We start from the raw sequence: 27,785 nt of genomic DNA, 5'->3' as shown, positions 1-27,785 counted from the left end.
TAGAAGCGATCTTTCTCAGCCTTACAAGTATTAGCACCGGATCCAACTCTTGTCCTACCACTGTTAGCCTTTGGTTCTGCGAATTCCAACTGATCGAATCAACCCCTGCTCATCCAAATCAACCGAACAATTAATGGAAAGAAAAAATGAAACGGTTTTATTACATTAAAACTGGCCTTGAATGAAGTGTTGTAAACAAAACTAGGGAAGAAATATTAGAACACCTTTAATATCAGAAACAGCTTTCAGGGCTTTCTTCTTTTTATGCTCATTAAAACTGGCCTTGAATACCACCTTCTTCCCAGACTTGACGGGGATGTCAAGCGGAGACTAAATTGAAAGAAAGAGAGCATGTTAAGGTTGGTTAAGCACCTGAGCCATACTGCCAAGAGTATGAACACGTATGCACAAACAAAAAAACAAAAGCATAAGAATTTGTAGGCGTGCATCGCAGACTAAGAACTCACCATTGTCCCTGCATCTTTTGGAATACACGAGCTCTTATCTCCTAAGGTTGATGCGGAGGAATCCTGAAATTGATCCATCGGCCCAACAGATATTATCTCCGCATTAGAAGCGATCTTTCTCAGCCTTACGAGTATTAGCACCGGATCCAACTTTTGTCCTACCACTGTTAGCCTTTGGTTCTGCGAATTCCAACCGATCGAATCAACCCCTGCTCATCCAAATCAACCGAACAATTAATGGAAAGAAAAAAATGAAACGGTTTTATTACATTAAAACTAGCCTTGAATGAAGTGCTGTAAACAAAACCAGGCAAGAAATATTAGAATACCTTCAATATCAGAAACAGCTTTCAGGGCTTTCTTCTTTTTATGCTCATTAAAACTGGCCTTCAATACAACCTTCTTCCCAGACTTGACGGGGTTGTCAAGCGGAGACTAAATTGAAAGAAAGAGAGCATGTTAAGGTTGGTTAAGCACCTGAGCCATACTGCCAAGAGTATGAACACGTTTGCACAAACAAAAAAACAATAGCATAAGAATTTGTAGGCGTGCATCGCATACTAAGAACTCACCATTGTCCCTGCATCTGTTGGAATACACGAGCTCTTATCTCCTAAGGTTGATGCGGGGGAATCCTGAAATTGATCCATTGGCCCGATAGCTGTAGAAACATGAGAGCTTCCATCTCCCAAGTAGGATGCAGACGAATTAGGAAAATGATCTATCAGGCTTTTATTATCAAATGTGACGGACAAGAATTCATCATCCAGTGAGTCGATGTCTGTGTCGGATTGACGAGAAAGAGTATTCTCATCTTCATCATTCAGTGATTTCAGATAATACGGAAATTGATCCATCGGCTCAACTGATATTATCACTGCATTAGAAGCGATCTTTCTCAGCCTTACAAGTATTAGCACCGGATCCAACTTTTGTCCATCCACTGTTAGCCTTTGGTTCTGCGAATCCCAACCGATCGAATCAACCCCTGCTCATCCAAATCAACCGAACAATTAATGGAAAGAAAAAATGAAACGGTTTTATTATTGAATGAAGTGCTGTAAACAAAACTAGGCAAGAAATATTAGAACACCTTCAATATCAGAAACAGCTTTCAGGGCTTTCTTCTTTTTATGCTCATTAAAACTGGCCTTGAATACCACCTTCTTCCCAGACTTGACGGGGTTGTCAAGCGGAGACTAAATTGAAAGAAATAGAGCAGGTTAAAGTTGGATAAGCACCTGAGCCATACTGCCAAGAGTATGAGCACGTTTGCACAAACAAAAAAACAAAAGCATAAGAATTTGTAGGCGTGCATCGCAGACTAAGAACTCACCATTGTCCCTGCATCTTTTAGAATACACGAGCTCTTATCTCCCAAGGTCGATGCGGAGGAATCCTGAAATTGATCCATCGGCCCAACAGATATTATCTCCGCATTAGAAGCGATCTTTCTCAGCCTTACGAGTATTAGCACCGGATCCAACTCTTGTCCTACCACTGTTAGCCTTTGGTTCTGCGAATTCCAACTGATCGAATCAACCCCTGCTCATCCAAATCAACCGAACAATTAATGGAAAGAAAAAAATGAAACGGTTTTATTACATTAAAACTGGCCTTGAATGAAGTGCTGTAAACAAAACCAGGCAAGAAATATTAGAATACCTTCAATATCAGAAACAGCTTTCAGGGCTTTCTTCTTTTTATGCTCATTAAAACTGGCCTTCAATACCACCTTCTTCCCAGACTTGACGGGGTTGTCAAGCGGAGACTAAATTGAAAGAAAGAGAGCATGTTAAGGTTGGTTAAGCACCTGAGCCATACTGCCAAGAGTATGAACACGTTTGCACAAACAAAAAAACAATAGCATAAGAATTTGTAGGCGTGCATCGCATACTAAGAACTCACCATTGTCCCTGCATCTGTTGGAATACACGAGCTCTTATCTCCTAAGGTTGATGCGGGGGAATCCTGAAATTGATCCATTGGCCCGATAGCTGTAGAAACATGAGAGCTTCCGTCTCCCAAGTAGGACGCAGACGAATTAGGAAAATGATCTATCAGGCTTTTATTATCAAATGTGACGGACAGGAATTCATCATCCAGTGAGTCGATGTCTGTGTCGGATTGACGAGAAAGAGTAATCTCATCTTCATCATTCAGTGATTTCAGATAATACGGAAATTGATCCATCGGCTCAACTGATATTATCACTGCATTAGAAGCGATCTTTCTCAGCCTTACAAGTATTAGCACCGGATCCAACTTTTGTCCATCCACTGTTAGCCTTTGGTTCTGCGAATCCCAACCGATCGAATCAACCCCTGCTCATCCAAATCAACCAAACAATTAATGGAAAGAAAAAATGAAACGGTTTTATTATTGAATGAAGTGCTGTAAACAAAACTAGGCAAGAAATATTAGAACACCTTCAATATCAGAAACAGCTTTCAGGGCTTTCTTCTTTTTATGCTCATTAAAACTGGCCTTGAATACCACCTTCTTCCCAGACTTGACGGGGTTGTCAAGCGGAGACTAAATTGAAAGAAAGAGAGCAGGTTAAAGTTGGATAAGCACCTGAGCCATACTGCCAAGAGTATGAACATGTTTGCACAAACAAAAAAACAAAAGCATAAGAATTTGTAGACGTGCATCACAGACTAAGAACTCACCATTGTCCCTGCATCTTTTGGAATACACGAGCTCTTAACTCCCAAGGTTGATGCGGAGGAATCCTGAAATTGATCCATCGGCCCAACATATATTATCTCCGCATTAGAAGCGATCTTTCTCAGCCTTACGAGTATTAGCACCAGATCCAACTCTTGTCCTACCACTGTTAGCCTTTGGTTCTGCGAATTCCAACCGATCGAATCAACCCCTGCGCATCCAAATCAACCGAACAATTAATGGAAAGAAAAAAATGAAACGGTTTTATTACATTAAAACTGGCCTTGAATGAAGTGCTGTAAACAAAACCAGGCAAGAAATATTAGAATACCTTCAATATCAGAAACAGCTTTCAGGGCTTTCTTCTTTTTATGCTCATTAAAACTGGCCTTCAATACCACCTTCTTCCCAGACTTGACGGGGTTGTCAAGCGGAGACTAAATTGAAAGAAAGAGAGCATGTTAAGGTTGGTTAAGCACCTGAGCCATACTGCCAAGAGTATGAACACATTTGCACAAACAAAAAAACAATAGCATAAGAATTTGTAGGTGTGCATCGCATACTAAGAACTCACCATTGTCCCTGCATCTGTTGGAATACACGAGCTCTTATCTCCTAAGGTTGATGCGGGGGAATCCTGAAATTGATCCATTGGCCCGATAGCTGTAGAAACATGAGAGCTTCTGTCTCCCAAGTAGGACGCAGAGGAATCAGGAAAATGATCTATCAGGCTTTTATTATCAAATGTGACGGACAGGAATTCATCATCCAGTGAGTCGATGTCTGTGTCGGATTGACGAGAAAGAGTATTCTCATCTTCATCATTCAGTGATTTCAGATAATACGGAAAACCAAATGCCGGAAATTCAGACCATGATGTCACCATAATCTTGTAATTTGGTGTTTTGAATTCATCAAACTTGTCAAGAAGGGATTCTGATCCAGGCCAAACATCATCCAAGACCAACACTGATGGGTGCAGTGCTGTTTCCATGAAAAATTGGCGCAACCATTCAAGTGCAATTGATTCGTCTTGCAACGCAGGTATTTGGAAACCCTTGGGTTCAATCTGTTGATATAGTGTTTGTACCATAAGGCTCAAGCTAGGATTTTTTGAAACAAGAACAAAGAAAATGTTGTTCTTGAATATGGCTTTGACTTCCTCATCTTCACAGAAGTATTTTGCCAATGTGGTTTTCCCACTTCCCTGAGGACCCGTTAGCACAACCGCTGACACCTCATCATTAAGAAGAAACCTCTTCAATCCTCTCAAAAGCACATGCAAGCCAACTGTAACCGATGGAGGTACGTATTCAGTTTCCTTGTATTCAGCGTACAGAGGTTCAGAATCAAGCACGTCTTTCCCCTGAATTTGCTCCAGTCCTGCCTCTGTATTACTTGCTGAGGTCCGCAATGTCTCCTTTGCATCCCTTGGTCCCTTCACACTCGGTACATTCAATCCAACTGCTGGTGGTGTGGCTTCGACAACTTCATATGAATCTTTAATTTCACTTTGATCATTTTGTGATTGTACCACACCACTCCATTCAATTCGACTGATCACCGTATCTATATCACCACTTACGTCCTTTACCTGAGTGCCTGTACCATCGCGTTCAATGTAGGGCACATGCCTACGACAACTTTGTTTGGTGTCATCAAATTCTGATAGATCATGAAATCTACAACACAACATTTAGATTCAGGACAACTAACTAAATTATTAAGACTGAAATTCGAAAACCAAACCAGACAGAAATCATAGAAGTAAAAATATTTGCAGCGCGATAATTATAAAACAAGGTGGAGAGGCCAAACCTGCTGCAATTATGGCAAAACCTTCTCTTTAGACCAGACACAATCACAAGTGGAGCCTTCGAATGAAGTTCGCACACCCTATGCCTTCTATTATACACCTTTGCATCACTCAGATCGACTGCACACCCATCAGCTTTACAAATCGCCATCCCGTCTCCACTTGCACCTGTCACAGACTCAGCTCCTTTCTTCTTCCTGTCATGATGATCTTCCACTTGCTCATCAAGTTCCTCATCTTCCTCATCCTTCAGAACATCCTCCTTCAATTCCCTAAATGGCGCATCAGGTTCGGATACTTCTTTGCCCTGAATTCGCTTTAACCCCGCCTCTACATCACTTACAGAGGTCTCCTCCATACTCCTTGCTCCCACCTGCATGTTCATTGCATCCAGTCCAACTGTACATGATGGATGTTCAGTTTTACCTTGTGCCACCCAACTCTCTTCAACATTTTGCCACCCTACCTTTATATTCGCTTCCGGATCCAATGTCTCAGTCAAGTCCCTTGTTCCCTCCACACGTAGTGCATTCAAGCCAACTGCACTCTTAGCCATGGCTGCGGGCACTTCACATGAACCTTTAGCTTCATTTTGCTCATTTTGTAATTTTACCACACCACTCCCTTCAATTTGATTGATCACCGCCTCTATATTGCTTACGGAAACCAAACTCTCCCTCACATCCCTTGCTAACGCCGCTCCTCGTGCAGCAGCCCCTACTCCACCTGACGGCGCCATTTGTTGTCCACCATTCTCTCCATTTTGTTCATGCGGTGTTGTCTCTGCACCACTTCCCGAAGACTCTCCCCCGTCCCCCGATGGAAGTTCAACTAATGGATCGTATTGTATGATACCACTCTCTTCAATTTTCATGGTCACCGTCTCTATATTAGTTACCGAAACCAAGCTTTCTGTCGCATCCCTTGCAAGTTGCACTCTCAGTATATTTATCAATCTTCGAAGAGATTCATCTAATCCAAGAAGTTTGTTGGTATATTCATACTTTTTGTTGCTTGCCCAAAGACTAACCTTTGAGCACTTGCGAACGAGCTCTACACCCATCTCCATCTCTACTCTAAAACTTTCTAGTTCTTCCTCTGTAAGATGCAATACCTTGTTATATTGTGCAATCTCTTCTATCAATGGCTTTATGGAGTCTAGCGTGGACTCGAGATGTCCCAGGATGCGTTTAAACATCCTCGTCTTCTCCTTCGTTTGTTGAACGGCACTAAATAGTACCTCAAACACTGCTCCTAGAGCAGCTCCTCCTCTGTTTATTGATGCCGCTTGCTGCACACCACTGCCTCCAATTTGCTCCTGCACCACAGTTTGTGCACTACTTCCTGAAAGCTCTTGCACACCCTTATCTTCCTGCTGCACTCGCAGTATCTCCCCTGCAATTTTCAGTATTTCCGACTGCCTTGTTGCCAATTCATCTTGTTTTTCGTATATCTTCCTATTCAAAAGCAAGTTCTCCTTCATGTCCCTTGCTTCCTGCAACCTCAGCACTTCTAACAGTGCTCTAAGAGACCTATCCAACTGAATAAGTCGATCGGTGTAGCTCGGCTTCGAGCATTTGCAGCAACTGCATAAGACATAGCAGTTCCACATGCTAAGCTTCGATAACCTGCCAACGAGCTTTATACCCTCCTCCATTTGTTGTTGGAGACGTTCTATGTCATCGTTTGGGAGACCCAGTGCCACGTTATGATCTCCTATCTCTTGGATGATCCGCGGTCGTAAACAGTCTAGTGTGAACTTGAGATCTTCAAGGAGGGGTTTGTACTGCATAACAGTCCTTCCCATCGATTCCTTTACGACATCATACAGTACTCCAAACAGTGCTCCTATCGCAGCCCCTCCAACCAACGCCACTGCCATGATATACGAGCATCCGAAAACTCCCTACACGCAAAAAACAGAAAACTCGTATTCGATTCGATCTAAATTACTGATCAGTCGGATTCAGACCAGTTTTGCTCGAATCCGGTGGCAGTTGGTGGCGGACCGTGGAGCGGATATGGATGCTCCTCCTGTGCCCAGCCTCCACGAAGCCTTCCTCATCCACTAGAAGCTACAGTTTTCGGGTTAGGTGGAAATGTGAAGGGTTGACTGGTAAAAGAGTCTGAGTCAGTCAACTGACAACTGGTTTCTGTTTTCTAATATTTTTCTTTGTCGCCAATCATATGTCCTCAATCTCTTTGTTCCTGTCGCATACTTCATAAATTATAAAAGTTTGGTACTCTCTCTCTTTTATTTATTTATTTATTTATTTTTTAGGATAAATCTCACGCATTAGTTATATGATATTTTTTTATTTGTGAGTGAAAAATCGAATTGCATAATGACGATGGTGCAACTAATTTATTCTTTCATTCCCTTAGTCTAATCATATCATTGTATAAAAAAAATCAGATTAATTACACTAACACACCCTGAGATTTATCAAGTTTTCACAAAACTCCCTTATGTTTGAAACATTACACTAACATTCCTTAAAATTTTAACTCCCTTTCATATTACCCCTTGAGTAAAAAATCTACTTACAAATTTACTAATTTACTCATCTATACTATTAAGAGAACCTTCATTAGTTCATTGTCAGCTTTTTTTCTCATTTTTTTCCTATTTTGCCCTCACTTTTGATACACACTATTGACAAAAAGAGGGCAAAATAGTAATTTTGTACCTTTTAACAAAATGACAATCATATCCCTATTTTACCATTTTTAAAAAAAATGACAATCATATACTTATTTTTTCAATTTTACCCTCACTTTTGATACACAATATTTACATAAGATAACAAAACAGTAATTATGTAATATTAAAAAGCACTTATTAAGAGAAATTATTCACACACAAAGTGTGTGCTCTCTGTTAGTATAATTAAAGAAAAGCTCTATTTTTTTTTAATAAATACATAAAAAAAAAACAAATTAAAACGTTAAATAATTAAAAAAAACAAATTAAAAATCAAAATTTCAGAGCCCTAACTACCTCTGTCTCTCTTGCTACAAATTTTCATTTTTCACCCCAATCTCTTCAATCATTCACAAAAAAGATTATAATTTTAAGGTGAATGGTAAATACCCATTAAAGAATTGGGTTGGAGAATGAGTTTTGATATAGATTTCGGTTTCAATCTGGGTTTGGGTTAAGAAAGCAACAATAGCAATGGCTGGTGCCTAACAGATACATAGATTTCGGTTTCAATTTGGGTTTGGGTTAAGAAAGCAACAATAGCAATGGCTGGTGCCTAACAGATACATAAGACTTGGAAGCTAAATAGCTGCCATGGACAGGGCTTTACATAAGCCTCATTCGAACAACCATCAAGATCTCTACGCTTCTGCGACTACTCTTGTCACGCCCCGATCCCAAAATACGTTCAGGATCGACACGCGACGTCACCAAATACTCGTATATCTAACATACCTTGCCTCCTGGATATGAGTAAAGCATCACTCAAGGTCCAAATTGCGTAGTAATTTCCATATATTTTATGGCTGCATCTAACCTTCTCGTTAGACTGCCTACGTACCCTCAACAGGGATCAAACCATTCGTAGTTCACTGAATTATGCCTTCCGTTATGACAATGCATGATATGAATTTCAGTTTTACAAGTAAGTTCAACAGAAATATAATATATATATCCTTAATAAGAAACAATTCCATCCCTTTCAGGTTTTATACGTATATATTTGTTCCAACTCCAGACATGTGCAACAGGTCTGATAATGTTAAACAACTGGAGACCTTAAATACATATTTCATACATAGAGCAATTACCATATATGCCTTTTTCAACATTTGTACCCAAAAGGTCAAATTGTTTCACATGTTAAAATAGGCATCTGTAAAGTTGGGAGAGCATTGGTTTGTCCATGCATATAATCTAATACTGCATAAAAGTAGTAAGAAATAAAATATATGTTAACAACCTGCTCAAGTCCACTACTATAGAAAGCTCTATCGAAGATCAGAAGCAATATTTAGTATAAACAATCGTATAGCTTCACTCTTGTAACATATGCAATCGAACTGATCTCCAATTAAAGTCTAAAAGTCATGCATCCTTGCGGATATACATATGTATATAAACCACCAGAAGAGGACCTGATGAGTTCTACAAACGTAATATAGAGTAGCTATGGAAAGAGTACTAAAGAAAATATGAGAATCTTTACTGATAATTAGCATGCCACAGGTTTGGCAAATGTAATCACACTTTTGCCCAATGGTTTGGATCAACCTCAATCCCTTTCGTCTAATCCGGTTGCAGACAAGAAGGCATGAAGTAGATTTCCTATCTCTATTACTCGAAGGCATATAGGGAGATTAACGGAAAAAGGAAACGGAGGAGCTCTGCTATAACTTGTTCCTGTAATTAATCAATCTCATCTCTGATAATGTATATAAATACACACACACACCTCTCTCTCTCTCCTCTCTGCACCTTGAGAATTTTTTATTTTATTTTTTATTTATTTTTTATATGAAAGATGCATATGAAAGAGTTCAACTAACGGCTGAGATATGCGGAATAACATTTTACAACCCCTTTATGCTATCAATAAAAGAAACAAATGCCAATGTAGGCAATCACACACATTTGCTTGCCATTCTTTTTCCCATATGTATATAAACACTATGCAAACAATTCACTGCCCATATTTGTGTTCATAAGGGAGAAAATAACCATTGCGCAAAAGCAATAACCTTAAGGGTAATCAATAGAACTAATATCGTCTAGCTACATTGTACCACATGTTATGAGATCCAACAAGCATTATGCACTCGTATAGCAGAATACCATAAGCCTGTGCACACATAGTACCAGCCTTCCAATCCTAAATAAACACAATCTGCCAAATCTAACCAAAGTATACTATGAACTTGAAATGCAGATTAATCCTGGTAAGCAATGCCAGTACAACACCAAACTGAGACTTCAATAAACACCCATTAGACTAATTTGAAGTCAAAAAGTGTCAAACATTCAAATTTCAAACTATCAACTAGAGGGCATAGAGTACAAACTAAGAGATTCACTAACTAGCGTGCAACCACCATTTGTTCACCAGAATTAAACTAAACTCACCACACCGCAAATACCCAATTACCCAAATCAATAAAATAACAAGAAATATTTCTGAAATATAGTTCGGATAAAGTGAGGGATTCATGAATTGAATAATCAAATGGACAAAGAAAGCACCTTGACGAGGCGGAGGATTCCCTGTGCCGTTCAACTTTCCCTACTTTTTCCTCCCCCCTTCCATTTTTTTTTTTCCACTTCTTGGCACCTTATCGCCCGATTCCCCCCAATCCCCCTCTTGCCTTCCAGAAGCCTCCTCCTCTTTTCTTTTTTTTTTCTTTTTTTTTTTAGAAAACTAATGAAAATGGTTTGAAAACTTTGAGTTTGAATGATAAGGATAAAATAAAGGGTAAAGTGAATAGTACTAGGATTGATTTTTTAGTGTAAAAATGTGGTTTTTCGTTAAAGTGAACGGTACCAGGTGCATTTCGTTAAAGTTCCATTTTTTTTTTTCCTTCTTATTTTATTCTATCAATAATATTTTATATTTAATGATATTATCTTTGCCCTCTACTTTGAATAAAATGATTGATACTTATTTTGTAAAATCTTTCTGGTTCCAAGTTCCAATTTTTACTATGCATGTACCCAGTCGTTTGTAATAACGAGATACATAATGAATAGTAAAATTCTGGGGATGGGATTTCAACTCTAGGGAGAGAAATAGAGATAAGGGTAGAGAGGCCCAGTTAGAGACAAGGCTGTAGGTGTGAAATAAAAGGAATGGCTTGCAATTAACAAATTGGCCATTAGAATTGTTCATGCAAAGTGAAATTTAAATAGGAAGTTTTGGGAAATAATATCTTGCAATTAATAAATTGGGCATATATGGTGTAATTGGGTGAACAATTGTAAGATATTTTGTGAAATATTATCCTGCAATTAACATGACAATTATTCCTAATTTAAAAAGAAAGTTTTTGGAGTTACCTGTTGAATAAAATCAAGGTTTTTTAGTCAAAATGGTTCATGACAATAACTCCTTATTTTGATCCATAAGATTTGAAATCAATAGAAGTGGTTCTTGAGATTGTCCACTATCAATCATTTTGGTCCTTTAGTAAAAATTATGTTAAATGAGGATTAAAATGATTTGACAAAAATTGAGGGTATTTTTGTCATTTTACTCTTATTTAATGGAGGTTTTCATGGAATGACCAAAATGATTGATCGTGGACAAACTCAGGGACCAATTTTATCGATTTCAAATTTCATGGACCAAAGTGAGGAGTTATGCAAATTTTAGAGATCATTTTGACTAAAAAGCCTAAAATCAATAAGGGATTGATGAGGAGTGATGAAAGAGATTTGAATAAATACCATATTGATCATCTTTGACTCTTCCTTGATTGAGTGGTTATTGTTCGTTGCATGCATGTGGGAATTCTGATGTGCCTTAAAGATAATTTTGTCATTTTAAACCAAAAATCCAAATGGCATCGCATAATTTTTTGAATTATTTTTTGCTCCACAATGACGGCAACGGTAGCTGGCGTGTAGAAAAAACCCTCATTGCGGTTCAAAATCGACGCAATGTCGATGACTGAGTCGAAGAGGTTTATTGGACAAATGAGATCGTAGAGGCTAAACTTGATTTAGTGATTCTGGTGAGGAGAGGCAGAAATTGAAGAACGACAGGAGAGACAACACATCTGTAAAATTGGAGGATAGAGAGTGAGAGAGAGCGACAAATATTGGAAAGTGAGAGAGGGCAAGGAGAGAGGAGGATCAGAGAGGGAGCAGAGGTTGGTTGAGTTAAAAAACTTAAAAAACTCACGGTTGAGTTAAAAAACTTAAAAAACTCACGAATTGTGTTTTCAAGTTTAAGACTTGAAAAAAGTATTTTAAAGTTTAAAAAGTTGTAGCTGTTTTCGATAGGTAATGTTAGTGAAATCAAAATTTCAAAATCAAATGATATAGTTATTGATGATTGAATTATTAATTAAGTGTCGGTTAATGTACTTGTATCTTATTAGATACACATCATTTGATTTGTAAATTTAATTTAAAATTTTAGTCTTCCTAGCATCATAATACAATTGCCAAAATTGACATTATTGCCGGTGTTGGAACTTGCATGTATTTGTAATATCCCATATAATATTGTCCAATATCAGGCCACGTTGCTCTCTAAACAGATAAGGAAATTATGCTAATATGCAAGAGACCTAGCCTTTAATTTATGGGGACTCAAGATGCAATCATCAGAGCTAAGAGCATCTTCTTGGTGTACATAAATTAAAAAAAAAAAATTGTACTATAATAACGTGTGACAAATTGTCTCATAAAAAAATGTTTGTCGCTCTAATGAAATAAACAATTAAGTAGTAAAAAATTTATTTTATACAAATAATAATGTGCACGAGACACTGCCTTTAATTTATGTAAGGATCCCTAATGCAGGCATGATAATGAATGCAAAACTATATAAATAGTGTCGGTGAAAGTCCTTGCTCTCTCTTTCAGTGAGAGTCCTTCTCACTATTCTGTGAATGAACTCATTCCTCATAATTCTACTATTTTATTGAGATTAAATGATCGAAATATCTCTAATGACTAAGTGAGCATTTTTGCTTAAGATCATAAACATAAACTATAGTATATGTTCATCATACACATAATCATCTGTCACGTGTCATTTCCCTTAACCTTGGTTATTTTTGTTTTTCAAATTGTAAAAGTAATTTTTAATGTAAAAGCTAACTAGAATTAAGTAAAAAGACATGTGGCTGATGATTAGGTGAAATGACATGTCTTTAGTCTTTCCTTATCGTCGCTGACCGTAGTCTTGGCTAGGGTCGGTGGCAGCTATCATCACTTTACGCTCTTCTTGCCTTTGATTTCAATCGCTTTACCCCAAATCCAAATCACCAGTTTCTTCCATCTCCCACAATTCATCTCTCCCCATCATCTTCATTAGTGGGTTCCATCATCTTCCCATCCATTTACAAGTTCGATCGATTACCGTATGTGTTTTTCGCAATGGGGTGTGCTATTCATACACCCCTTTTTACTTCTCACACACTCCTTGTTAATTTATGTCTGTTGATCTTCTTCAATTCATTCGATCTAACGGCCGAAAATTAAAAAGGTGTGAAAGAAGTAAAAAGGGGTGTGTGGAGTGATTCCACACACCCCTTTCGCAATTTGTCACAGAATTTAGGGAGGATGTCTAGAGTTTCTGCTTGGGTGTTCACACCATCACCTTTGTTGACCCTTGTTGGCCCTTCATGTTGTTCGCCTTTGTTAGTGATGTTGCATGTGGGATCTTTTTTCTTGTGGACTTCCTATGTCATGTGGCAGCGATCGTTGTTGTGATGGTCCTGGGAAGATGATGCGACCTTACTTTTACTCAAGAATGGGACACTCGCAAGTGGTCAAGGGGGCGACATATTGTGTTGATCATGTCATGGAGCAAGAGCTATGCCACGGAGGCAGTAGCTACAGAGATTGTAGCTTCTTTAGGGTTTCACTGTTTGGTGTTTTTCTGTGTGATGGGTTACTAGACCCATCCTAATGTCTTATTTGTTCACCCACATTATAACCTCACCCACCCCCAAAAGTTAAAAAATTAAAATCCTATATCTCTACTCACTATCATTCCTAAGATAACCTCATATCATAAGACACAGGGGTAAAATTCTCTTTCCTTTTCTTTTCATTTCCTTCTCTTCCCTTCTTTTACATTTTCTATTTTATTCTTTTCTTTTTATATAAAATTAATATAAGATATTGATATGACTTGATCGTAATTATTCAAATAAGAGAGGCAGAGAAAAAACGAAAAAAGAGAATCCTACTTCCTCACCCAAACACTGACGCATCTCTCCTTTACTGCTACTACGATTAAACTCTCTCTCTCTCTCTCTCTAAAGTCACCATGGCACACTGGTTAGGTACAACTCTTAATCAATCTTAATCCATCCGTTTAATCTTCACATCTTCAATATCGCGTGCATTTTCAGGTGATCACTCCACTGCCCATTTCATAATTAATGAAAAAGTTTCAAAATTTTCACTTTTTAAATTCTGGGTTTTATTTTTAAGCCACGATTCATTTCCAATTATTGTGATTTAGTTTTACCTTGTTTCTGATCTTGTGGTGGTTTTAGAAGTTGGGTTTTTGTGCAATTATTGGCTTAACTGATCACCATTACTGCTCTTAATCATTGGCTTAAGTTGTTTGATTCTTCACGTAATCACTGTCCTGTTTTGTTCTGTCAACAGAAATTGCGTACAAGATTAGTTGATATCCAAAATCATATAGACCAATATCTTTTGGTTTAAAAAGGTAAGCATTTTGTTACTCCCGAATTTTTGTAATTTTGATTTTTTGCTAAGAAGTTATGCCGATTGCTGGATGCTCTGTAAGGAGAGGGTCTTGATTTTGTATATTTTGGCTTTAAGGGGTCTGGTCTTGTTCGTAGTTTTCTCGATTATTGATGGCGGAATTGGTTGGGCCGAGGTTGTACAGCTGCTGCAATTGCCGAAACCACGTTGCCCTTCACGACGATGTCATTTCGAAAGCCTTCCAGGTGAACAACTTTACTTTGATCAAGTTGTTGTGGATATTCTGATTGCCTCTCATTATGCTTATTGGGTAACTAATAAAAATCCGGTCTTTACAATGAAATTAATTCGTGTTTACTTTTCACTACATTTGGAGGAAATGAGGAATACAATTTTAGACTTTTCCTAATTTGAAATGAAGATTCAGTTCATACTCAATTAACTAACGATCATCAGTTCTCGTTTTGACATGAATTGGTGTTTACGTTTCATCACATTTGCCATTTGGAGTAAGTGAGGAGTACAATTTTAGCTTTTTCCTAATTTGAAGTGAAGATTCAGTTCATACTCAATTAACTAACGAATCTCTGTTCTTATTTTGAGTTGAATTGGTGTCTACTGTTCCCTACATTTGGAATTTTGGAGTAAATGAGGAATAAAGATTTTTCCTTTTTGCATGTTGAAAATGAAATGAAGATTCAATTTGTACTCGGTTATCTATGCCAGGAGCCGAGTGGTTGTCTTGTGTTTGGTTGAGAGTTTCTATTTTCTGCATTGTGTTCATATGGTTATTGTGTGTGTAAACGATAGTCTTCAGGATTTGAGTATGTTGAGTAGATTGCAAGAAACATGATTCGACTATCTATTTTATTAAATCATAGGGTAGAAATGGTCGAGCGTTTCTGTTTTCACATGCAATGAACATTACAGTCGGGCCAAAAGAAGACAGACAACTCATGACTGGTCTGCACACGGTCGCTGATGTCTCCTGCTGCGACTGCCATGAGGTGCTGGGTTGGAAGTATGAACGAGCCTATGAACAAACACAGAAGTACAAGGAAGGGAAATTCATTCTCGAGAAATCGAAGATAGTAAAGGAAAACTGGTAGCATCTGTGAAGGCTTTCAAGTTCATCCATCTGCATGTCAAATGTAAGTGTATGGATGCTCGTGCTTGTATTTATCTTGTCAAATTCTTAACAATTGAAGATTTCAATTGTTGTTGTTCGTTGTGGATTCCTTGTGTCTGTTGTGTGAATATTGTATCTGGAACTGGCATATTACTAATTTGAATAAGATGTGAATAATTCATTCAGTAAGCTGGCTAGAAATATTCATTCGGTAACCCTCCAATGCCTCCAAAACCTTGACAGAATTGCGACCCTCGTGTGATTTGTTGGTGACAAACTTAAGATCATAACCAAAACACTTGTGCTCGTCAACTGACCATTTCAGCAGCGAGATCCTCTCCTGAACCTCTAGATCTCCTTGGCTGCCAAGATATCGAAAGTCGCAATGTTTTACAACAATCTCATCGGTCTTCGAGTTCTTTTAACACATACCTATTGCTGTCAAGATTTTCCCTCACAATAAGTGTGTTAATCGCTCCCATCTCCAAAGCCTTTAGCGTGTCATCTACGCCCATGGTTAACCTCTTCAAGGTGTCTTCCTAACAAGTTGTGCTCCTGTATAAATTTCACGTTGGACAGAAACTCCGCCGACAACTTAACAGCCTGATTGAAACCATCCTCTCCTCCATAAGAAACATCAACCACTTTCAGTACTTTCGCCTGGAGGTGGGGATCAAAGTTACCTGATTCTCTAAGCTTCGATTTCAAGTCAGCTGATGAAGCCAGTACTAGTCCTTTAACATTGGGCTGGTTGGTTTCTCGGCAAGCTCTGCTTTCTTCTTGACATGGTTGCCGCGCATCTCCCGTCCCTGACGGGCAAATCGAAGATCTGAAATGTTAGAGAATATGTTTGTAGTGCTAGAGTAAGGTTGTTTTGGGCGATTTATGCAATCACCAATGTGCCAGATTCTCGAATTTTTCATTTCCAAGAAACAAGGTTGTTCGTGGCAGGAATTTCCGCTGGGGATGTTTCCTGGCCGACGAGCACACAGCTCCCCTGGAGGTTGGCGTCGATTGAGGGCTGCTGTCGGGCTTCTGCTTCGTTTCTGGGCGTTGTCGGGCAAGTCTCGTCGGGCAAGACTCTTCGAGCAAGGCTCTTCGGGCAAGGCTGAAAGAGAAGGACAGAGTTAACTTTGAGAGGTGCCTTTGTGGGGCCTTAGGTATAGGCCTTGAGGCTCACAATCAAGGTTAACATTTAGGTGCTCAGGCGTGCCACTGCCATCTTTAGCATGGCAGATGTAAAATGGTTGTCGTTCTTTCATTGTATATATATATATGTATCCAAGAAACCGTGTTTAGTTATAACAGGTGCCTTTGTGGGGCCTTAAATGTAGGTCTTGAGGCTTCCTATACATAACTAAACCAGTACTCGAACGCATCATATGTATTCTTGTGATTGTAGGAGTCTTCTAACTATTATATTTTTGATTACCCGAATCCAAGGAATAGAACGAACCCAAATGGGTGCCTTTGTGGGGCCTTAGGTGTAGGCCTTGAGGCTTCCCATCAGAGTTCATTCTTATGCTTAGACTCTTAAGATCGCTGAATAGGATGAATCCAAATGGATGCCTTTGTGGGACCTTAAGTTTAGGCCTTGAGGCTTTCCATTAGAGTCCATCCCATGCTTAAACGTTCTATGATAATCATGATATAATAGAAAGAAAACTAGAAGATAGGTCGATTACTTGCGCCCCAAGTAACTTCGGACTTCTCGTTTATCAAGGATTGTTGTGGATGGGTTAAGTCCACATAAAGTTCTTTTTTATGCCTTGAGACCAATGACTTTTAAACTAATCAGATTTACATGCCTGCGGGCTTAGGACTTGGATCTAATTTAAGCATTGAAGATATATTTAAATCAGATCCAAGTGTTGAGAAAGCTTTGTCATCGTGATTTTGCTAGAGACAACTTGTATATAACTAAAAACATACAACATATCGCTAGACTTTAAAGAAAGAAAAGACAAAGACAAAACAAAGCAGGTCGGGCAAGATTAAACCTTATCAATTAAGGCTGATCGTCTTGCAGGTCCCTATCTTTGTGGTTCTGTCAAAGGTCTGAAAGCTTAGGTGGAGAGGGGAAAGGAGAATACAAAAGGGTGAATCGATACTACAACAAGTTTGAACAAGGTAGCAGAGCTATTACAAAGTTTAGGAGAAAAGATTATCCTGAGGGGGATGAAAGCTTGGGCTGACTACAGCTTCGTTTGAAGGCAAATCTGGCTTTTTGAGCAAAGTTTGTGCTTTTGTTTGTTTGATTGAGTGTCCTTATTCCTGTCTTCTCTTCCTCCTTTTATAGACTACTCGGTTTGGCTCCTGTAGCAACAGCTTTGCCCGAATGCGGTCTGAGGGTGATGACTCATCAGCTTTATTACATGTAATGCCACCATAAAGTACTTTATGGGCTGTGCAGTCTGATCAGCCTATACCACTTGGTCCTTGGGTAGGTAGGCAAGTGGCCTTTGTGAATTGTATCAAGTCAGAAAAGGCCCTTTCCTGCCTTCCCAAGTCTCGGCTGGGCTTTGATCTTCTATTCCTCCAGGCCTCCTTTTGGGCCGACTCCATCCTTGGGCCTAAAGTTCAGTTTTTAACCCAAACAAAGGTAGTTCACAGCACCGTATAGATGATCGCGGTGTATATAAACCTTAAAGCAAATGGATGTACCAAAACCTGAAAGATAATTAAGAATAAAATGAATGTCTTAGAAAAATGCAGATATGATACACCCTAGCAGGAACACGGTACAACATTACCACCTGTTTTCTGTTTTGCTATCTGAAACATTTACAGCATTGATCGAAAAATGTACGTTTATCTGATCTTCACCCTTGATATCGTTGGCATCTGAAGCAGAGTTCTTGGATGATTGCTTCTTTAGTTCCCTTTTATCGTTTTACAGATTACAAACAAAATACAAGGACAGCCACCGGAGGAGCCGGAAGAGAGATTCCTTACGGCTGTGTCACCTGGGTGTAATGACTCTCTCTTCCTCATCTAGAAGTCTCTCTTCCTCATCTCTTTTATCGAACTCCATTTTCTCTTTCACGGTAAGACTTCGCTCTTTCTTTTCTTGGTTCTTGTCTTCCATTTTCTCTTTCATAGTGAGATTTCTAGCTTTCTTATCGTCTTTTCTCTCGGTCAATTTATCTTTCTTGTCTTCTTTGATCTCTTCCTTCGCTGGCCCAACTGATATTACCTCTGTTTTCGAAGCAATCTTTCTCAACCTAGTAGCTATTAGCGCCGGATCCAACTGCCCCATCACTGTTAGCCTCTGGTTCTCCGCGTCCCAACTGGTCGAATGAACCCCTGCTCATCCAAATCACCCAAAAAATGAAACGGTTTCGTTACATAATACTTTGTATTCGTCTCATATAAAGTGCTGTTAACAAAACTAGGCAAGAAAGATTAGAATACCCTTTATGGCGTGGACAGCTTTCATGACTTTCTTCATTGCTTTGTCACTGGCACTCACCTTCAGTTCCAACTTCTGCTGCATATATGTCTGCTTAGACTTGACGGGGTTGTCGGGCTCAAACTAAATCGAAACAAAGAGAGCATGTTAAAGTTGGATAAGCACCTGAGCCACGTTGGTAAGAGTATGAACGCGTTTACACAAACGAAAAAAACGAAAGCATGAGAATTTGTAGGTGTTCATTGCAGACTAAGAACTCACCATTGTCCCTGCATCTTTTGGAACATACGAGCTTTTATCTCCCAAGGTTGATGCGGAGGAATCATGAAATTGATCCATTGGCCTTATAGCTGTTGAAACATGAGAGCTTCCGTCTCCCAAGTAGGATGCGGAGGAATCAGGAAAATGAGTTATCGGGTCTTCATCATCAAATGTGATGGGTGGTGGAGAAACACATATCAGGTCTTCATCATCCAGTAATTCTATGTTGTGTGCGCGGGAATGATGAGAAAGAGTCATCTCATCTTCAGCATTCAGTGGTTTCAGATAATATGGAAAACCAAATGCCGGAAATTCAAACCTTGATGTCACCATAATCTTGTAATTTGGTGTTTTGAATTCATCAAACTTGTCAAGAAGGGATTCTGATCCAGGCCAAACATCATCCAAGACCAACACTGATGGGTGCAGTGCTGTTTCCATGAGAAATTGGTGCAACCAGTGAAGTGCAATTGATTCGTTTTGCAACGCAGGTATCTGGAAACCCATCTGTTGATATAGTGTTTGTACCATAAGGCTCAAGTTAGGATTTTCTGAAACATGAACAAAGAAGACGTTCTTCTTGAATATATTTTTGACTTCCTCATCTTCACAGAAGAATTTTGCTAATGTGGTTTTCCCGCTTCCCCCAGGACCCGTTAGCACAACCGCTGACACCTCTTCATTAAGAAGAAACCTCTTCAATCCTCTCAAAAGCACATTCATGTCAATTGTAACTGATGGAGGTACGTATTCAGTTTCCTTGTATTCAGCGTATGGAGGTTCAGAATCAAACACATCTTTCCCCTGAATTTGCTTGAGTCCTAGCTCTGTATGAATCCCTTGTTCCCTGCACACTGAGGTCTGCAATGTTTCCCTTGAATCCCTTGTTCCCTGCACACTCGGTACATTCAATCCAACTGCTGGTGGTGTGGCTTCCACCACTTCATATGAACCTTTAATTTCACTTTGGTCGTTTTGTGATTGTACCGCACCACTCCTTTCAATTTGACTGATCACCGTATCTATATCACCACTTGCGTCCTTTAACTGAGTGCCTGTACCATCACGTTCAATGTAGGGCAAATGCCTACGACAACTTTGTTTGGTGTCATCAAATTCTGATAGATCATGAAATCTACAACACAACATTTAGATTCAGGACAACTAAGTAAATTACTAAGACTGAAATCCGAAAACCAAACCAGACAGAAATCATAGAAGCAAAAAAATTAGCAGTGCGATAATTATAAAACTAGGTTGAGAGGCCAAACCTGCTGCATTTATGGCAAAACCTTCTCTTTAGACCAGACACAATCACAAGTGGAGCCTTCGAATGAAGTTCGCACACCCTATGCCTTCTATTATACGCCTTTGCATCACTCAGATCGACTGCACACCCATCAGCTTTACAAATCGCCATCCCGTCTCCACTTGCACCTGTCACAGACTCAGCTCCTTTCTTCTTCCTGTCATGGTGATCTTCCACTTGCTCACCAAGTTCCTCATCTTCCTCATCCTTAAGAACATCCTTCCCCAATACCCTAAATGGCGCATCAAGTTTGGATACTTCTTTGCGCTGAATTCGCTTGAGCCCCGGCTCTACATCACTTACAGAGGTCTCCTCCATACTCCTTGCTCCCACCTGCATGTTCATTGCATCCAGTCCAACTGTACGTGATGGATGTTCAGTTGTACTTTGTGCCACCCAACTCTCTTCAACTTTCTGCCACCCTACCTTTATATTCGCTTCCGGATCCAATGTCTCAGTCACGTCCCTTGTTCCCTCCACACTTAGTGCATTCAATCCAACTGCACTCTTAGCCATGGCTGCGGGCGCTTCACATGAACCTTTAGCTTCATTTTGCTCATTTTGTAATTTAACCACACCACTCCCTTCAATTTGATTGATCACCGCCTCTATATTGCTTACAGAAACCAGGGTCTCCCTCACATCCCTTGCTAACTGCAATCTTAGCACAGTTAACAATCTTTGAAGCGATTCGTCCAATCCAAGAAGTTTGTTGGTATACTCATACATTTTATAGGTAGTCCAGTGACGAATCTTTGAGCAATTGCTCACAAGCTCTGCACCCTTCTCCATTTGTATTCTAACATCTTCTAATTCCTCATTTGGGAGATTCAATACCTTGCTACATTCTGCCACCTCTTCTATCAACGGCTTTACGGAATCTAGCGTTGATTTGAGATCTCCGAGGGGGCGTTTAAGCATGGTAGTCGTGTCCTTCACTTGCATAACAGTGTCAAACAACACCCCAAACGCCGCTCCTAGAGCAGCAGCCCCTACTCCTCCACCTGACGGTGCCACTTGTTGTCCACCATTCTCTCCATTTTGTTCATTTGGTGTTGTCTCTGCACCACTTCCCAAAGACTCTCCCCCGTCCCCCGATTCTTGCTGCACTTTGAGCAAATCGGCCAGTCTCCTTTCCAATTCATCTTGTTTGTCATTGATCTTCCTAGCCAAAACCAAGACCTCCTTCACATCCCTTGCTTCCTGCAGCTTCAGTATCTCCAACAATATTCTAAGAGACCTATCCAGTTCAACAAGTTGTTCCGCATAACTCGGCTTGTTGCAGTTGCAGCAGCTGCACAAGATGTAGCAGCTCCACGTGCCACGGTTCGATAACATCCTAACGAGCTCTGTACCCTCCTCCATTTGTCTTTGCAGGCTCACTATATCTTCGTTCGAAATACCCAATTCCACGTTAAGTTCTCCTATCTGTTGGATGATCCGCGGCCTTAGGGAGTCTAACGTGAATTTAAGTTCTCTGAGGAGGGGTTTATACTGCATAGCAGTCTTGCCTATCGATATCTTAACGACATCATACAACGCTCCGAACAGCGCTCCTATGGCCGCCCCTCCGACTAAGGACAGCGCCATGATTACAACACCACCACCAAGCACAAGAAAATCACATAACTTTGTATAATTGTTTGTCTTTCAATCTGAAGTCTAACCTGATCGATGCTTTCACTTTTCTGACCAGATTTTTGCTCAAAATCCGAACAGCGTGGCCGCCGCGTGGGTGGCTGCTGAGGCCTCCTCCTTGTTTTCCCCGGAGAAGCTCCGATTACAGAAATGAACAGCGGCGAGACGAACTCAGGAATCCAATCTTGGGAATGTCCCTCCCTTACGCCGCTCAACAGACATTTAACGCGTTAACTTCTATTACCAGTTTGACTTTTTGTGGTTGTCTCTATAAGTTGAATTTCGAGTCAAAACTCAAAAACATTGATTGAAGTAGTATGGCAATGCACGCATTAAAAGTGGAGGTGACCAAAAATTGGAACAACTTCAATAGTTAGGTTAAAATTCCGTCTCAAAACTTTCATCATTTGTTGGACTTAAAATAATTTTTGGGCTCAAAATTTAATTTTAGCCCATGCTAAAATCTTTGTTGCCACCCAATACTCCCGCAAGGACTCTTTTTCGATCAGGGGCTCATGATGATTGGAAGGTAGGTTGATTTAATGGTCTGGATTCAAATTTATTTATATTTGAATTGAAATTTATAAATACATTGAATCCAATGATTTAATGGTAATAAAAAATATATATAACGACTCAAAATAAAATCCAACTGTTAAAACAATTAAATTAAATCAAAATTCACCCAAAAATTCTATTAATACCTATATATTTGTTCAAATATCCACACAAAATTCATTTTTCTCATACAATTCTTCTATTTTTTATTTCTACCCACTTCCAAAACTATTTGTTCTCATTTCCAAATTTTTCAAGATGTCAAGAGATCATATTAGAGGACCTAATTGGTCAAATGATGAAGATGTTGCTTTGTGCTTAGTATGAGTTTGTACTAGCGAAAATGGTGTCGTCGGGACAAATCAAAATAATTGGGGGCTAAAATCGTTGAGAAGTTCAATTCCAACTCTAACACCAACCAAAGGGAAGGTGGTAGACTGGTAGTGTTTACAATTGATGAAACTTGATCAATAAATTATGCACTTTATGGAAGGAAAGCTTGGAGAGAGCCATAATTGACATGGCTATTGGAAGGAGCACCCAAGTAGTGATGAGTGTCTCCCTTCATAGTTTGTTTTTCATGTACACATCTTATTTTGCAACTATTGGTCTTTGGTTATTCCTTGCATAGGGTGTCAAATTAATAGTGATTTACAAGATAGAAACGACGCTCAAAAACCAAACTTTTAAGTTGCACCATGTTGGGGACGTCCTCAAGGATAGTCCAAGGTGAAAAACCGATGCGGACCAATAAGGGCAAAAAAAAAATTTCATAAAACCTCAAGCGTTAATGTTGGCAATCAAGGCAATGATTCAGTGACCCCATCTACTTCCATCGCAGCCGCTCGAACTACATCCAGTGCCATTATCTACGATGGTCGACCACCAAAAACTCTCTCTAAAGTTTTAATGGATATCAAGCGAAGTATGAAAAACAGCAAGCCTAAGGTTAAGCCTTTGTAATTTGACCCAAAGAAAAAGGTTAAGCGTTTATAAAGGTAACAAAACCAAATTCTACTAGCCTACTAGGAACTGAAATTCCGAATCTATATATTAACAAAACCAAATTTTACTAGCCTACTAGGAACTGAAATTCCGAAATTCCAATTAAGCCTTAGTCCAAATCCTATTAGGAATGAGTTTTTATCACAAATAGTCCTTCATGTATTTCAAAGTCGTAACTTAGGGGTGTAGTCAAATTAGAACTGAGGAGGATTTTCAAAAACTTTGTTGTATTTATCTAAATGAATTCTTATATTTTTTTTCCCAGGCACGAAGAATAATAATAATTAAACGCCAAGCCGCCACCATCCCGCGTCTCATCATCAACATTGGTTGCAGATAGAAAATCAGTCATTGTATTCTTTGTAGTAGCCATGGCGCAAGGCGAAGAAAACTGGAGGAGGCAAGAAAATCAAGAACGAAAAACACATGAGACGTGTTTGGAAGCCGAGAAAAAGGTGAGTGAGTGATAAAAGTCGTTAGACGCTCTGGCTCATGATTACATAGATGATCAGTTACACTTTTCCTTACACATACAGTACAAACAATGTGATTAACCATAATTGTCTGAATAATTTTAACTAATCACCAGATTTGCTACAAGAGTTGCAGTTAACCGTGTATCCATTTCAACTCCTTGAGCTGCCTAATGACTTGTCTTGCTTGAACTTTGAAGTGATGACATGGGAGCTGAGGAGTGTATGCTAACACTACTGGCAGGGTCTCGTACTTCAAGATCCATGACATCCACCTCTCCTGTCAGCATCTTAATCACAGTTGTCATGTGTGGCCTGAGTTTCGGAGTGTCTTGGGTGCAGATGAGACCAATCTGTAAGAATCGACAAGCCTCCTCGGTGTCACAATCATCGCGCATTGATGTGTCTACCAGCCCAACAAGCGCCCTCTGTTCGTAGAGTTGCCATGTCTGCAATACAAGAATATGCACTCATCATCAACAACAATGCCTAAGGTAATAGATTCGGTATCTGCTGTGCATAATTCTTTATAAACAGACAATCCAATATACTATTAGGCAGAGTGATTTTGCTCCTTGACTCGACAGTTTACTCAACGATCAAGAAACAAAAGAAACAGGGAGTAAGAAAACAATCATCTACCAAAATCACATATGACACAACCTGAAATACATACCCTTTCAAGCAGGTACTGCCCGTCAAGTTGTGGATTAGTATTACGTCTGCCACTGACTATTTCCAGAAGGAGCACCCCAAAGCTATAAACATCTGCTTTCCTTGTCAACTGCCCCCGTATTGCGTACTCCGGTGCAATATAACCTCTAATACCAGAAACAAAGATGTAATTGCAAGGCAGTAAATATTTGGATTAAGATAGATCAACAAAGAGAGAGAACTGTTGAATTTTAAAGACCCCAGAAAGAAAGAGAGACATCACAACTTACATTGCCCCTGCAACATGGGTCCTAGCATGCGTCGTGCTGGCTGGATAAAGTTTCGCAAGACACAAATCTGAAATTTTAGGCACTAGGTCTTTATGGAGGAGAATATTGCTTGCTTTGATGCCTCTATGGATATTAGGTGGACTTGTACGCTCATGAAGGAAGGCAAGCCCACATGCAACCCCGATGCATATTTCACGCCGCGTTTGCCAACTAAATTGGACATGATTCTTACCTTCACCTGAAACAAAAACAGCTCATTTAAAGACGATTCTCAGGAATGAACAAATTAAGCTCAGAAAAGGACTGACTCAGATCAAATGGAAATAACACATTTGCGTAATCACTCACTCTCTTGTAAAGACCAGAAACGAATTTCAGCTCGAGAAGGAAGGTATGTACTTACCAAAAAGAGTTTGTGCAAGACTATTATTCTCGAGGTATTCATGGACCAAAATTCTTCGGTTTCCTTCACAACAACAGCCATACAGCCTCACTATATTTTTATGCATTATTTTTGAGACCGCTCTAATCTCATGCGAAAACTCCATCCGCCCTGCTGTCGTTCCAGCTGAAAGAACTTTTACAGCAGCTATTGTTCCATTTTTAAGGCGTCCCTGATGATTATTCACAGAAGCAATTGAAATAGGTGTCACTAACCTTGTAGACAATTAATTACCAAATGCAGAAGCAATGGTTTTACAAACGCATACATTAAAAAATGTAAATGTGAACTTACCTTGTAGACAGAACCAAAACTGCCTTTCCCGATTTTACTTTCTGGACAAAAATCTTCAGTTGCGATTCTCAACTCTCTGTAGGTGTATAGTTTAACATCAGGAATGGCAGAGATTTCTGTTGCCAGGAAAAAATTATTCATAAATTTCTGATGCCATGTTAATAAAGATTATCTTATTATAGGTACATGACGTTGTCAATGACCCATAATAGACAACGATACATATACCACAATAAAATCCAAAACTAGAAACTGAAATAGTTATCAAACGGTCCCTAAGATACTTTCTTGTGAGTTGCCACATCATGTGGTGGATAAAATTTCAGGAAAAGTTTTGGTTCCTCTACTATTGGTATCAAAAAACGAATATGTGCACTTGTAATAATAACTCGTCGGATTTTCACTACCTTTCACATGTTTCTGCCGATATTCGCTCCCACTTTTTCCTCTTTTTTTGGCTCTACTACTGAACCAATTGGAGAACCTTGGAGAAGTATCATGTCTGCTACCCTGCGTATTCTCGTGGATTGTGCCAAATTCTGAGGAGAAGACTTGTTGTGGCTCAAATTCGGTTTCAGACTCTTCCTGTTCATGAACAATCCGGCATCAGTATAGTGTTCAAAACTAGGCTTCCAAATGCACGTTTAACTTAAAAGAATAAAGAATGAAGAGAATTTAGACATACCATTGAAACCATGTTTGAAGAACCTTGAATTTCAGTTTGAATTTGTACAACACCACTCCCTTCAATTTTCTTGGCCCCCTCCTCTAATTCCCTTGCTTTCGTCATCTTCCCTGCTCCCTGCACACTCAATACATCCAAACCAACCGTAGCCAACGGAAGTTCAACTACTGGACGCTGACTTTCTGTTTGATCATGTTGTATCATACCACTCTCTTCAATTTGCTTGGTCACTGTGTCTATATTAGTTACCGAAACCAAGCTTTCTCTCGCATCCCTTGCTAGTTGCACTCTCAGTATATTTATCAATCTTTGAAGAGATTCATCTAATCCAAGAAGTTTGTTGATATATTCATACTTTTTGTTGCTTGCCCAAAGACTAACCTTGGAGCACTTGCGAACGAGCTCTACACCCTTCTCCATCTCCACTCTCAAACTTTCTAGTTCTTCCTCTGTAAGATGCAATACCTTGTTATATTCTGCAATCTCTTGTATCAATGGCTTTATGGAGTCTAGCGTGGACTCGAGATTTCCCAGGATGCGTTTAAACATCCTCGTCTTCTCCTTCGTTTGTAGAACGGCACTAAATAGTATCTCAAACACTGCTGCTAGAGCAGCCCCTCCTCCATTTATTGATGCCGCTTGCTGCACACCACTGCCTCCAATTTGCTCCTGCACCACCACTGTTTGTGTACTACTCCCTGAAAGCTCTTGCACACCCTTTGCTTCCTGCTGCTCTCTCAGTATCTCCCCTGCAATTTTCAGTATTTCCGACTGCCTTGTAGCCAATTCATCTTGTTTTTCGTAGATCTTCCTATTCAAAAGCAAGTTCTCCTTCATGTCCCTGGCTTCCTGCAACCTCAGCACTTCTAACAGTGCTCTAAGAGACCTATCCAATTGAATAAGTCGATCGGTGTAGCTCGGCTTAGAGCATTTGCAGTAACTGCACAAGACGTAGCAGTTCCACATGCTAAGCTTCGATAACCTGCCAACGAGCTTTATACCCTCCTCCATTTGTTGTTGGAGACGTTCTATGTCATCGTTTGGGAGACCCAGTTCCACGTTATGGTTTCCTATCTCTTGGATGATCCGCGGTCGTAAACAGTCTAGTGTGAACTTGAGATCTTCAAGGAGGGGTTTGTACTGCATAACAGTCCTTCCCATCGTTTCCTTTACGACATCATACAGTACTCCAAACAGTGCTCCTATCGCAGCCCCTCCAACCAAGGCCACTGCCATGATATACGAGCTTCAAACTCCCTACACGCAAAAAACAGAAAACTTGTGTTCG

General features: G+C 39.6%; 4 protein-coding genes and 1 pseudogene across 9 annotated transcripts; 1 reads left to right on the top strand and 4 right to left on the bottom strand.

Annotated features, from left to right (window-relative positions):
- Nucleotides 1-440: 440 nt before the first annotated feature.
- Nucleotides 441-22,359, bottom strand: LOC126627064 (uncharacterized). 3 transcript variants are annotated; one of them, XM_050296484.1, is made up of 4 exons: nt 20,421-22,355; nt 19,150-20,284; nt 18,891-19,011; nt 18,158-18,782 (listed from the first exon to the last, which is right to left on the bottom strand). In XM_050296484.1, exons 1-4 carry the CDS (start codon nt 22,046-22,048, stop codon nt 18,439-18,441), a joined length of 3,228 nt encoding a protein of 1,075 aa, XP_050152441.1. In that variant the 5' UTR covers nt 22,049-22,355; the 3' UTR covers nt 18,158-18,438. The 3 variants fall into 3 exon arrangements, with proteins under 3 accessions (XP_050152442.1, XP_050152443.1, XP_050152441.1); XM_050296485.1 differs by lacking the exons at nt 18,158-18,782; nt 18,891-19,011 and adding an exon at nt 441-513 and having other exon boundaries at nt 19,196-20,284; nt 20,421-22,359; XM_050296486.1 differs by lacking the exons at nt 18,158-18,782; nt 18,891-19,011 and adding an exon at nt 1,792-1,849 and having other exon boundaries at nt 19,196-20,284; nt 20,421-22,290.
- LOC126627065 (uncharacterized) lies at nt 2,982-7,133 on the bottom strand. Of its 3 annotated transcripts, none has more exons than XM_050296487.1 (3): nt 4,956-7,133; nt 3,712-4,819; nt 2,982-3,044 (listed from the first exon to the last, which is right to left on the bottom strand). In XM_050296487.1, the coding sequence occupies exons 1-3, from the start codon at nt 6,833-6,835 to the stop codon at nt 3,027-3,029; spliced, it is 3,006 nt and encodes a 1,001-aa protein (XP_050152444.1). In that variant the 5' UTR covers nt 6,836-7,133; the 3' UTR covers nt 2,982-3,026. The 3 variants fall into 3 exon arrangements, with proteins under 3 accessions (XP_050152444.1, XP_050152446.1, XP_050152445.1); XM_050296489.1 differs by lacking the exon at nt 2,982-3,044 and adding an exon at nt 3,113-3,185 and having other exon boundaries at nt 3,758-4,819; XM_050296488.1 differs by lacking the exon at nt 2,982-3,044 and adding an exon at nt 3,556-3,616.
- LOC126627078 (protein yippee-like At4g27745) lies at nt 14,285-15,661 on the top strand. 2 transcript variants are annotated; one of them, XM_050296501.1, is made up of 3 exons: nt 14,285-14,348; nt 14,465-14,592; nt 15,229-15,661. In XM_050296501.1, the coding sequence occupies exons 2-3, from the start codon at nt 14,500-14,502 to the stop codon at nt 15,454-15,456; spliced, it is 321 nt and encodes a 106-aa protein (XP_050152458.1). In that variant the 5' UTR covers nt 14,285-14,348; nt 14,465-14,499; the 3' UTR covers nt 15,457-15,661. The 2 variants fall into 2 exon arrangements, with proteins under 2 accessions (XP_050152458.1, XP_050152459.1); XM_050296502.1 differs by having other exon boundaries at nt 14,343-14,592.
- Nucleotides 15,640-18,151, bottom strand: LOC126627076 (eukaryotic peptide chain release factor subunit 1-3-like; annotated as a pseudogene).
- Nucleotides 22,360-24,119: 1,760 nt separating the features above from the next.
- LOC126627069 (cold-responsive protein kinase 1-like) lies at nt 24,120-26,955 on the bottom strand. The gene is made up of 7 exons (XM_050296492.1): nt 26,498-26,955; nt 26,220-26,397; nt 25,813-25,928; nt 25,480-25,690; nt 25,077-25,314; nt 24,809-24,953; nt 24,120-24,581 (listed from the first exon to the last, which is right to left on the bottom strand). The coding sequence occupies exons 1-7, from the start codon at nt 26,915-26,917 to the stop codon at nt 24,303-24,305; spliced, it is 1,587 nt and encodes a 528-aa protein (XP_050152449.1). The 5' UTR covers nt 26,918-26,955; the 3' UTR covers nt 24,120-24,302.
- Nucleotides 26,956-27,785: the final 830 nt, after the last annotated feature.

The sequence above is a fragment of the Malus sylvestris genome, chromosome 6 (assembly GCF_916048215.2).
Source record: "Malus sylvestris chromosome 6, drMalSylv7.2, whole genome shotgun sequence".
NCBI classification, from domain to species: Eukaryota; Viridiplantae; Streptophyta; class Magnoliopsida; order Rosales; family Rosaceae; genus Malus; species Malus sylvestris.
The sequence above is the reverse complement of the archived record's forward strand: the minus strand, read 5'-3'. Positions and strand labels throughout refer to the sequence as shown.